General features: G+C 41.0%; 1 protein-coding gene across 1 annotated transcript in view; it reads left to right on the forward strand.

The window, feature by feature from the left end:
• The first annotated feature begins 962 nt into the window (after positions 1–962).
• Positions 963–12,599, forward strand: part of SPINK8 (serine peptidase inhibitor Kazal type 8 (putative)) — a 31,380-nt gene continuing 19,743 nt past the window's right edge. Inside the window, exons 1-4 of the mRNA XM_002813794.5 lie at positions 963–1,309; positions 2,108–2,187; positions 9,351–9,400; positions 10,824–10,945. Coding sequence (XP_002813840.3) covers positions 2,121–2,187; positions 9,351–9,400; positions 10,824–10,945 — 239 coding nt within the window. The 5' untranslated portion in view covers positions 963–1,309; positions 2,108–2,120. The remainder of the gene's footprint in view (positions 1,310–2,107; positions 2,188–9,350; positions 9,401–10,823; positions 10,946–12,599) is intronic.

Here is a 12,599-nt window from a genome sequence, read left to right on the forward strand (position 1 = left end):
CGATCTCGGCTTACTGCAACCTCTGCCTCTTGGGTTCAAGCGATTCTCGTGCCTCAGCCTCGTGAGTAGCTGGGATTACAGGCACGTACCACCACGCCCAGCTAATTTTTGCATTTTTAGTAGAGACAGGGTCTCACCATGTTGGCCAAGCCAGTCTCGAACTCCTAGCTTCAAGTGATCTGCCTGCTTCAGCCTCCCAAAGTGCTGAAATTACAGGCTTGAGCCACAGTACCCAGCCTATTAAAATTTCTGATGGAAAATTTTACATGTCACTTAAAAATACATATAAGCAGGCACCAAATTTAGAGGGATTAAAAGCAAAAATTTTGAAGACCACCATGGTAGACACTGTGGTTGATCAGAGCAGTGCTGGGAAAATACACTTGACCTCCCAGAACTATGTGGCATGTCCCCAGTTAAGGCCATTCATTTAGGACTTAGACCTGAGGAATTTATGATAACCAATAACTTCTGAACTTCTGCTTTAAAAAATGTTAGCAGAATTTTTGTTCAAATGGTAGAACAAGCTATCATTTAAGGGAAATGAGCACTCTATCTCCAGATTTCTCAACTCTGCTAAATAAGACTGAACTTGGAGGATTCCATATAAGGTAATTTTCTACTTTAAAACTCTATGAGTCAGGCCAGATCAGTGGCTCACACCTGTAATCCCAATGCTTTGGGAGGCCAAGCAAGAGGGTCACTTGAGGCTAGGCGTTCAAGGCTGCAGTGAGCTGTGATCATGCCACTGTACTTCAGCCTGGGCAACAGAGCAAGACCTTGTCTCTAAAGAAATAAAAATAAATAGAACCTCTATGAGTCAATAGAAATAATCTAAAGCAGATGCTTCGATAAAGTGAACACCTGACTTGATAAAATAACTGCAATGCAGATGTGGTAATTTATAGTATTGTGTCAATATCTGAAGCTGTCTTGAATGTAATAATTATAATGCAAATTAAAATGTAGAAATTCAAAAATTGTGTATGACATACGTCTAAAATGGTAGGTTCAGCTTTCACAAGAATAGCTAGATTTTGAGTAGTACTGGACAGTACATACCACCCTCAGAAATTTGAAATATGAACTCACAAGATTTAGGCATTACAGAATTTAGAGTTGAAAGAAATAGATTTGAGTCATATCTACACTTCCTAATTTCAAAGCTCACTCTCTTCTACTGCCAGGCATTGGAACCTTGAAAAGACAAATAAGCTTTGCCTTCCTTCCTAGTTCATTATGAACAAACTATCAATAAAAACCATCCTGTTCAGCCAGTTTCTCAGAGCAACCGTGGGAGTCACAGCAGGTAAAGTGGACTTCTTAATTTGCAAACTTTTAAGGGTTGTATTATTTATTACTTGTTATTTTTCTCAGGGGAGGCCTTGGGTAGAAATTACCTCGATATAGAATGAAAAATGTTTACCTGGAAAATGTGTAGGATGAAGAGAATAGAAACCAGTAATTAAAATATCAATTGGTATGTACTATAATAATTTCAATAATGCAAGTAAGCTGTTGGTAAATATACTATGATTTTCCTTTCAGTAATTTTACTGGATACTAAGTATTAACACCAAGTAACAACGTTAGGGAAGATTACAAGTATAGGAGTGAGGTTTCGTGTTTTGTCCCTTCTTGTTTCTTATTGCCTGCTGACTTACACATGTTGTTGAGTGACTGCCCTTCAGAGATGGGGTCCTACTATGTTGCCCAGGCTGGTCTCGAACTCCTGGGCTCAAGTGATCCTCCTGCCTTGGCCTCCCAAAATTCTGGGATTACAGGCATGAGCCACCATGCCCGGCTACTTTTAAATATTTTATTGAAAAACTCTTGGTGTTTATTCTTTCCCTTGCAAGCATTCTTTACTAACTCTTTTTCTGGCATCTTCTAAAATTCTGTTTTTAAGATTTTTTTTTTTCAAATGTCCAATGATTTTAGGGAAATGAATTAAACAATTGAGTTTCTTCAGACACAATTCATTCCAAATGACCTGAGGAAAGAACAAAGTATTTAGACTTCATTTCCTGGTCAGTGAGGGATCTCTGTGAGAACTTGTATTTCACATAGATGTTTGTCCTACATCAAAAGTTGCATATTTCCACAGTTCTTCTGTCACCATGAAGGGGACCTGCTCAGATGCCATCCTTGTTCTAGCTACCTCCATGTGGATGGCCTTTGCAATTGGTGAGTTATGTGTCCTTGCTCTGCCCACATTTTCTGCAGTAAATCTAGAATCATGGGAAAATTAGAGATGGAAGTGGAAGTGCTGTTCAGTTTTATTTAATCCTAATTTCTCATGTTACAAATGTAGAAATTAAAACCCAGAGAAAGGATTCATACAATGTTGTTACTATCAAAGCTGGGATTTGAATCCAAACCATCCAAGTCCAGGAACATTGAACTTTCCAAAATGCCAGGTTACTACCTAAGATATTTAAACCTCAGAAATGTACATTTCTAGAGCTTGTATATTTACATATCTCAAATCAAAAAAAGAAACTCATTAGACTATGTGAAAGTAGACTCAGATATTATTCTGGTTAATGGCGGGTTTTAGCAAAAGTTGTGCTTATAGTTAACTGTAGGGAATCTCTGAAGGCCTCAACATGTTTTTCTATTTGATTTCTGCAACTCTTTCCTACTTGTCTTCAATCTCTTACTTTCCATTGGTATGGTGTCTCACTTAAAACATTTTCTTCAAGGCTCTCACATCTTAGGAGAGTTCTGTAACAAGCTGAAAACTATTTTTCATGACTCTCATATCTTACGTAAAAAACAAATAAACCTGGTCCCTCTCCTCCCCTTCCCTCTCCAATTTAATCATCTGTTGATAAATCTAGGTATATTTCTACACTTCCTCACCTTTCATTCAATCCTCACCCCCACTGCTACTGAGCATATCAGCCATTGGCATCAGCCTCCCTGCAAGCCTGCTGTGTTCCCTTCTGGCTGAGTCTCATCCTCTGTCGGGAACACACCATAACTCAACCAAAGTGGACCACTCCATCTTTCTTGCAAATCACCCTTTCCTTGTTCTCGTAGTTGTGTGGCCTTATATTTTTTCCTCAAACCTATTTCTCCCCGTATGCCCATAACCAGTGACTAAGTTCAGTTGATAGAACACTTCATATATCATGTAAATTCATGCTTGTCCACATTTCCACAACAGTGACTTCCTCAGTGAAGTTTCTCATCATTTCATGAAAATATTTTTTTATTCTCCTTAACCGTTCCCTTTGCCTGTAACTTGACTTACTCTAACCCGTGTACCACTGCTACAATAGTTGTCATTTTTAGTGCAAATCTTATCTTAGTTCTGCTGTAATAAACACAAAGCCTTTGTGATGTGGCCCTTACTACTATGTTGGGTTTCCCAGCACCCATTTATTTACATATCCAATAAATATATACTGTGTGTTGATCTTAATGCCAGTAACTGGGCTAGACACGGGTTATGTGTCAGGAGTGGTACCTGAACACACCAGTGGTGGAAGATATATAGATATCACGGTTCATACCTAATATTAACACACTTTTTTTTTTTTTTGAGACAGAGTCTTGCTGTTACCCAGGCTGGAGTGCAGTGGTGTGATCTCGGCTCACTGCAACCTCCACCTCCTCGGTTCAAGCGAGTTTCCCACCTCAGCCCCCAAAGTGGCTGGAACAATATGCATGTGCCACCATGCCTGGCTAAATTTTTTTTATTTTTAGTAGAGACATGGTTTGACTATGTTGGCCAGGGTGGTCTCGAACACCTGACCTCGAGTGATCCATCTGGATTGGCCTCCTAAAGTGCTGAGATTACAGGCATGAGCCACCTCACCCAGCCACACTTTCATTTTTTTTCTTGAGACAAAGTCTCCCTCAGCTGCCCAAGATGGAGTGCAGTGGCACCATCTCAGATCACTGCAACCACTGCCTCCCAAGTTCAAGCGATTCTCCCATCTCAGCCTTCCAAGTAGCTGGGATTACAGGCATCCGCCATCATGCCCAGCCAATTTTTGTATTTTAGTAGAGACAGGATTTCACCATGTTGGTCAGGCTGGTCTCGAATTCCTGACCTCAAGTGACCCGTCAGCCTCGGCCTCACAACGTGCTGGGATTACAGGCATGAGCCACCGCGCCCGGCCAGGCCACACATTTTGATAAATGTTTCAAAAGGTAGGAACAGCAAGAATGTGTAGAACTTAAGCCATTGCCTATCTTTCCCCTCCTCTTCCCAGCGCAGTGTGATGGAAGATCTACTCTGGACATATATGGCCAAGATGAGTTTCTCTTCTCTCCCTAAGCTTACAGGGGGCAATGGTATATCTCCCTGGGAAGGACACGTCATCAACCTTTTTCATTCCTCCATACCTTTGTGTTGCTGAGGCTAAATTCCAGGAGAGTGAGTCCCAGAGGCAGGGTCCTCTTTTTTCCCACCCATCTCCTACTTGTGAGACTGAGGCTCCAACCCAGGTGAGGCAGACTGAGAGTAGTGGGGCCCTGATTGCCCTCACCCTAGCTTAGGTCAGCCCAGCATCTCAAAAAAAAAAAAAAAAAAAGAAAAGTAAAGAAAGGATGGTTGGGCATTGGTTGAGACCAGCCTGACCAACTTGGAGAAACCCCATCTCTACTAAAAATACAAAAGTTAGCCAGGCATGGTGGAGCATGCCTGTAATACCAGCCTCCCATCTCGGGAGGCTGAAGCAGGAGAATCACTTGAACCTGGGAGGCAGAGGTTGCAGTGAACTGCAGTGAACTGAGTTCGTACCATTGCACTCCAGCTTGGGTGACAAGAGTGAAACTCAGTCTCAAAAAAAAAAAAAAAAAATTAGCCAGGCATGGTGGTGCAGACCTATAGTCCCAGCTACTGGGGAGGCTGAGGCAGGAGAATCTCTTGAACTAGGGAGGTGGAGGTTGCAGTGAGCCAGGAATGTACCAGTGCACTACAGCCTGGGAAACAGAGTGAGCTGCTGTCTCAAAAAAAAAAAAAAAAAATTACAACATTACATTAAAAAATACTTACTTACTTAGTGCAACACAAACCAGTGAAGGAGGACTTGAGAAAAAAGGAGGCACACACAAAACAAAAAGTAAAATGGCAGGTGGAAGTCAATCCAACTATATCAATAAAAATGTTAAATGTGAATGAATTACACAATCCAGTCAAAAGGCAGAAACTGTCAGACTGAACAAAAAAAAAAAAAACCAACATCCAACTATATGCTTTATATGGAGATACTCCTTAGATTCAAAAACACAAATAAGCTGAAAGTAAAATGATGAGAAAAATATATCATGCAAACTGCAACCATAAAAATTTGGAATGGCTATACTAATGTCAGACAAAATACAGTTCAAAACAAAAATGTTACTACAAATGAAGAGAGACATGTTATGATAAAGGGTCAGTCTATCAGGAAGATAAAACAATTATGAACATATATGCACCTAAAAATAAGGCCCCAAATATATGAAGCAAAACTAACAGAATTGAAGGGAGAAATTGATAATACAACAATAATAGTTGGAGACATCACCTCAAACTTTTAATAATGGCTAAAACAACTAGACAGAAGACCAATAAGGAAATAGAAGACTAGAACAACACTATTAACCAAGTAGACCCAACAGACATCTACAGACTACACCATCCAACAACATCAGAATACACATACTGCTCAGGTGCACATGCAATGTTCTCCAGGATAGGCCATATCCTAGATCATAAAACAAGCCTCAATAAATCTAAAAGGATTGAAATCATGTAAAGTAATTTTCCTACTATATGGAAATGTTTATTTGAGTGTATTCTATATGTTCTCTAACATAGAGAACATATAGAAATGTAATATATTTGATAATAGCACAAAGGGGGTGAGTGGGAGCAACGTTGCTCTCACCACTACTATTTAACATTGTACTGGAGGTTCAAGCCAGGGTAATTAGGCAAGAGAAAATGAATAAAAGTTATCCAGATAGCATTGGAAGAAGTAAAATGATCTCTGTTTATAGATGACATAATTTTGTGAATAGAAAGTCCTAAGGAATACTCTAAAAACTGTTAGGGTTAATAGCAAGTTTGCAGAATACAAGAGCAATATACAAAAATCATTTGTATATCTATACGCTACTAATGAACATCCTGAAAATGAAATTAAGAAAACAATTTCACTTACAATAGCATCAAAAATAATAAAATACCTAAGGATAATTTACTAAAGGAGGTGAAAGACTTGCGCACTGAAAACTACAAAACATTGATGAAAGAAATTAAAGAAGACCTAAACCAACATAAAGATATCCCATCTTCATGGATTGGAAGACTTAACATTGTTAAGATGGCAATACTCTAGAAATCAATCTACAGATTCCATGCAAATCCTATCAAAACCACAGCTGGCTTTTTTGCAGAAATGGAAAAGCTGATCCTAAAATTCATATGGAAAAGCAAAAGACTGACAACAGACAAAACAATCTCAAAAAAAAAAAAAAAAAAAAAAAAAACAAAGTTGAAGTACTCACACTTTTGAATTTCAAAGCTTACTACAAAGTTATAGACATCAAGACAGTTTGGTACTAGCATGAGAATAGAAATACAGGTCAATGTTTGAGTCATACGTTTTATGAAAAAGAAAAAGAAATACAGATCAATAAAATCTAAGAATCCAGGGGAAAAACACCTTACATTTGGAGTGAATTGATTTTAACAAGGTCTGAAGACAATTCAGTGGACAATAATCTTTTTAAACAAATGCTGCTAGGACAAGTGGATATCTATATACAAAAGAATAAATTTGGACCTTTTCCTCACACCATGGACACAAATTATAATGCCTCGACATGGATCACGGAACTAAATGTAAGAGCTAAAATTATAAAACTATTAGAAGGAAACAATATGAGTGAATTTTGTGACCTTGAATTAGGCAAAGCCTTCTTAACAATGGCACCAAAGGCAGAAAGGAACAACAAAAACAAAAAGATCAATTGGACTTTTAAAAACTTTTGTGATTCAAATGATACCAATAAAGATACCAATATGGCCAGGAGTGGTGGCTCATGCCTGTAATCCCAGAACTTTAGGAGGCTGAGGTGGGCAGATCACCTGAGGTACTGCAAATACAAAAATTAGCTGGGCGTGGTGGTGCACACCTGTAATCCCAGCTACTCGGGTGGCTGAGTCACGAAAATTGCTTGAACCTGGGAGGTGGAGGTTGTAGTAAGCAGAGATCACGCCACTGCACTCCAGCCTGTGTGACAGAGCGAGACTCTGTCTCAAAAAACAAAACAAACAAAAACAACAGAGATACCACTTCATGCCTACTAGGATGGCTATAAGCAAAAAGAGAGATAATGACAAGCATTAGCAAAGATGTGAAGAAATTGAAGCCATCGTGCATTGCTGATGGGAATGTAAAATGCAGCTGCTTTGGAAAATAGCCTAGCAAGTCCTTAAAAGGTTTGAATATGACTGGTTATTCCACACTTTGTACATACTTAAGGGAAATAAAAACACATGCCCACACAAAAATGTGTGCATAAATATTCATAGCAGCTTTATTCATAATAGCAAAAAACTGAAAGCAACTCAAATGTCCATTAACTGATTAATGGATAAATAAAATGTGGACTATACATACATTGAATATTATTTAGCTATAAAAAGGAATGAAGTACTGATACAAGCTACAATATAGTTAGAACATTAAAACACGGACACAAAAAACCACATACTTCATTGCATGACTCCATTTATATGAAATGTCCAGAAAAGCAAATCTCCAGAAACAGAAAGTAGAGGCTGGGCTTGGTGGGACTTCATGCCTGTAATCCCAGAAATTTGAGAGGCTGACGTTGGCACATCACCTAAGGTCAGGAGTTCGAGACCAGCCTGGCCAGCACGGTGAAACCCCGTCTCTACTAAAAATACAAAAATTAGCTGGGCATGGTGGTGTGCACCTGTAATCCCAGCTACTTGGAAGGCTGAGACAGGAGAATCACTGGAACCCAGGAGGCCGAGGTTGTAGTGAGCTGAGATCACACCACTGCACTCCAGCTTAGGCAACAGAGCGAGAGTCTGTCTAAAAAAACAAAAAGAAACAAAGTGGATTATTGTTTTTCAGGGGCGAGGGTGGGGCAGGAGGGAAATAGTTGGAAGAGGAACACGATAAATGACTGCTAATGGTTACAGGGTTTCTTTTTGGGGTGATGATGGCATAACTGTGAATATACTAAAAACCATCAAACTGTAAACTTTAGGTGAATTATTTAAAAAGAAAAAAAATCCTCTATATGATGGTAAAAATTGGTAAATTCGGCTGGGCACAGTGGCTTACATCTGTAATCCCAGCACTTTAGGAGGCTGAGTGGGAGAAATGCTTAAGCCCAGGAATTCCAGACCAGCCTGTACAACATAGTGAGACCTCAGCTCTACCAAAAAAATCAAGAAAATAAGTCGGTCATGGTGGTGCATGCCTGTAGTCCCAGCCACTTGGGAGGCTGAGGTAGGAGGATTACTTGAGCCCAGGTAGTTGAGGCTTCAGTGAGCTCATATCATGTCAATGCACTCCAGCCTGGGTGACAGAGCAAGACTCTGTCTCAAAACTTTTTTTTTTTTTTTTTTTTAAAGGAGTCTTGCTCTTTCGCCCAGGCTGGAGTGTAATGGTGCAATCTTGGCTCACTGCAACCTCTGCCTCCTGGGTTCAAGCCATTCTCCTCCCTCAACATCCCAAGTAGCTGGGACTACAGGCATGCACCACCATGCCTGGCTAATTTTTGTATTTTTAGTAGAGACTGGGTTTTACCATGTTGGCCAGGCTGGTCAAAACATTTTTTTAAAATCTGGTAAAATTCTATGATATGTGAATTATACTCAAGAAAGCTGGTATATATGAGAGTTGGTAACATATTATACATATTATATACTATAAAATTATATCATGTGATTATAATATATACTTATATAAAATTTTATATACATACGTAATTGCAAAGACTGCTTTGGATTGAATATGTAAGCCTTAATGAAACTCAGCATCTTTTAGGGCATCTCAATATAATGAATTCATGGTCATTTGTAACTTAGAGCATGTTTACTAAAAATAACTGACAAGGATTATAGAAGTTGTTACTTATGAAATGGAAGGGCTAGAATTAAGAATTCCATTTTACAAGAAGGTAAAGGCAGGTATTTCCTGATTCTTTGCTCCTTTAGAGGGCAGCTTGCATCAAAGAGGAGCCCAGCCTCTTCTGATGGGGTTTGATGCTTCCTGTGTGCCAACTAGGGCTCCCCTCATCTTACCTTTTTCCCTGAGGGCAGAAGACAGAGAAGCAACTTTTCTGTATGTGCTTTTGTCTTCCAGACTTCCCCCTTCCTATGGCCTCTGAAAGAGGTCAGCTAGACAAAACAATAGTGAGTACTGCTTCCTTGGTTCCCAAGAACAGGAATGGGGAGAGAGCCAGTTTCCCCAAAAGCCCCAGCTCTTTCTTCTGGGAGGTGGGCAGTGGAGGGGGCTTGCATGGGAATAACAGAACAATAAAAGCTGAGTCACCAAGTATGTGTAGCACATTTTATACGTTCCTGAGCCCTCTTCTCAAGGGTTCTCCCAATCGGTTTACATAACTCACCTGTGGGGTAGAAAGCAAGTATTTTGCACCAATAAATGGATGAGGATGTCTTGGCACAAATTCAGGTAGGTCCTATGCCACAGTGGATACTCTTTCCACCATGATATGCCAGGCATACCCACTGCCTCCCTCACACCAAGGCCCTATGAGGTATTTTCTCCATCTCCTTCCTTCGATGTCTTCAACCTGCTGTGACAAGTTTGAGCCCCGGCCATCTGAGGCACCACATATGATAATGTTCATCAGAATTTTTTTTTTTTGAGATGGAGTCTTGCTCTGTTGCCCAGGCTGGAGTGCAGTGGCACGATCCCAGCTCACTGCAACCTGCGCCTCCCGGGTTCAAGTGATTCTTCTGCCTCAGCCGCCCCAGTAGCTTGGACTACAGGTGCATGCCACCACACCCAGCTAATTTTTGTATTTTTAGTAGAGATGGGGTTTCACCATGTTGGCCAGGCTGGTCTCAAACTCCTGACCTTGTGGTCTGCCCACCTTGGCCTCCCAAAGTGCTGGGAGTACAGGCGTGAGCCGCCATGCCTGGCTCTTCATCAGAAATTTTAACCTGGAAAGACATTTCCCTACTTTTGCTCTCTGTAACCTAACAATCACATTTTGGGGTTGGTACAAAAATATGAGTGTTAGGTTACAGAGGGCAGGTATTTTTATCTTTTTTTTTTTTTTTTTTGGAGACGGAGTCTCGCTCTGTCACCCAGGCTGGAGTGCAGTGGCGTGATCTCGGCTCACTGCAAGCTCCGCCTACCGGGTTCATGCCATTCTCCTGCCTCAGCCTCCCCAGCAGCTGAGACTACAGGATCTTGCCACCACTCCCGGCTAATTTTTTTGTATTTTTAGTAGAGACAGGGTTTCACCCTGTTAGCCAGGATGGTCTGGATCTCCTGACCTCGTGATCCGCCCGCCTTGGCCTCCCAAAGTGCTAGGATTACAGGTGTGAGCCACTGCGCCCGGCCGGTATTTTTATCTTAATAAAGAATTTATGGGAGACTGGAGAGTGCACAGATTATATATTATTTTACAATTATATACATATTGTGGGTGGTAACTGTTGGGGTCAAACACTGAGGCTTCTGAATCCTGTTCTCTGAACTCCTGGTCTAGTTCTCGTATTCCATCCACCTCCCAAGCTATACATAATAATGGCCAAAGGACCTGGATGAAAGTGTCTGAAGCAGTTGTGTGTGTCTCACCTTCAGGTTGAATGCCTCAAGAATATAAATAACTGCTGGTTTTTATCCTACATCAAGCCCAGTGAACCTATTTGTGGCAGTGACCAGGTTACCTACAGTAGTGACTGCCATCTCTGCTCCAAAATTCTGTAAGTCCTAATTTTGTTCTCCCTTTCTTTCAAGTCAAGAGGTTAAGGGTGGTCAAAAGAGGGTGATGACCTCAGCCCACTTCCTACATCATCCAATGAGATCTTCTCTCCAGACATTCCTCCAGTATTTGTTCCTCCCTTTCTTCCATCCCTCTCTGTGACCTCAAAAGGTACATGTGATCATTCAGACAATGCAGAAACAGAAATCCACTAAGGTGAGGGCACTGTGTGTGACCTGGACAAGCCTCAAGTGGAGGCACTCAGAAACAAGCAGCCACAGCATTTAGATAATGTGACCCTACATGAAGGTCATCCTCATGCCCCCTCAGGCCAAAGAACAGAAACAAAGAACAAAAAGAAGAGGAAGAGGAAGCTGGGTGAAGAATCTTCCTAGCAAATAGTTTATTGGTCCTAAAATGGATATTATTTTCCAAAACAACTTTCTTTTGCTTCCAACTTAGTATGTGGTTTAGTCTCTGCACCCATCACATGTTAGGAGCTTTGAGTAACACACAAGTGAAATGCCCAATTGTTGAGCCCCAAGGGGAATAGTGAGGAGCAGGGGTTTGTATTAAGGAAACTCCCTATAGAGTTAGGAGGATTCTCTGACATCTGCTTTCTCCTTTAAGGAGAAAAGCCACACCCTTGTCTAACTAAGGCTTACAGGTTGAGTGCAGTATCTTAAGAGAGAAAAGCAAAAACACAAGAGTAGATCAGAATTAAGTCTCTCTCCCCTTCCTCTTCTCAGCTTCTCCTTTAGAGAAGGAATAAGAATCTTCTTGATCAGGATAAGAGATATTTGGCTGGGCAGGATTGGACTTTCTTGTATTCTTGGCTGAATAAACGCTAAAGCTTACACTAGAACCCATACAAGAGTTGTAACGTAAACAACTTTGGTGTCAGCCTCAATCACTGCCACAGACGCCGACACCTGACAATCAGAAAGCATCACCTGGGGAATGCGCAGCATCACAGAGTCAAATGATGCTGGAACCAGGAGATATCTGAGAGATGGCCTCCAAAGAGCTCCCTTTCAGTGCATCTCAGAAATTATTCTGGCTGGGCGCGGTGGCTCACGCCTGTAATCCCAGCACTTTGGAAGGCTGAGGTGGGCGGATCACCTGAGGTCAGGAGTTCGAGACCAGCCTGGCCAATATGACGAAACCCTGTCTCTACTAAAAATACAAAAATTAGCCGGGTGTAGTGGTGCATGCCTGTAATCCCAGATACTCAGGAGGATGAGGCAGAAGACTCCCTTGAACCCAGGAGGCAGAGGTTGCAGTGAGCTGAGATTGCATCACTGCACTCCAGCCTGGGAGATAAAGCAAGACTCCGTCTCAAAAAAAAAGAAATTATTCTCTTAGAAGTTGCACTGGAGCTTACAAGTTAAATTTTAATTTATACCAATCTAATTTGGATTAATACCAACTGAATTACAAAAATTTTAAAAAATATTTTTGCCTGGAGGGGTGGCTCAAGCCTATAATCCCAACACTTTGGGAAGCTGAGGCAGAAGGATTGCTTGAGCCTAGGGATTTGGGACATGAGCAACATAGCAAGACCCTGTCTCTACAAAAAAATTAAAAAATTAGCCAGGCATGGTGGCACATGCCTGTAGTCTTAGCTACTTGGAAGTCAGGATGATTGCTTGAGC

Source organism: Pongo abelii, chromosome 2 (genome assembly GCF_028885655.2).
Source record: "Pongo abelii isolate AG06213 chromosome 2, NHGRI_mPonAbe1-v2.0_pri, whole genome shotgun sequence".
Taxonomy (NCBI): Eukaryota; Metazoa; Chordata; class Mammalia; order Primates; family Hominidae; genus Pongo; species Pongo abelii.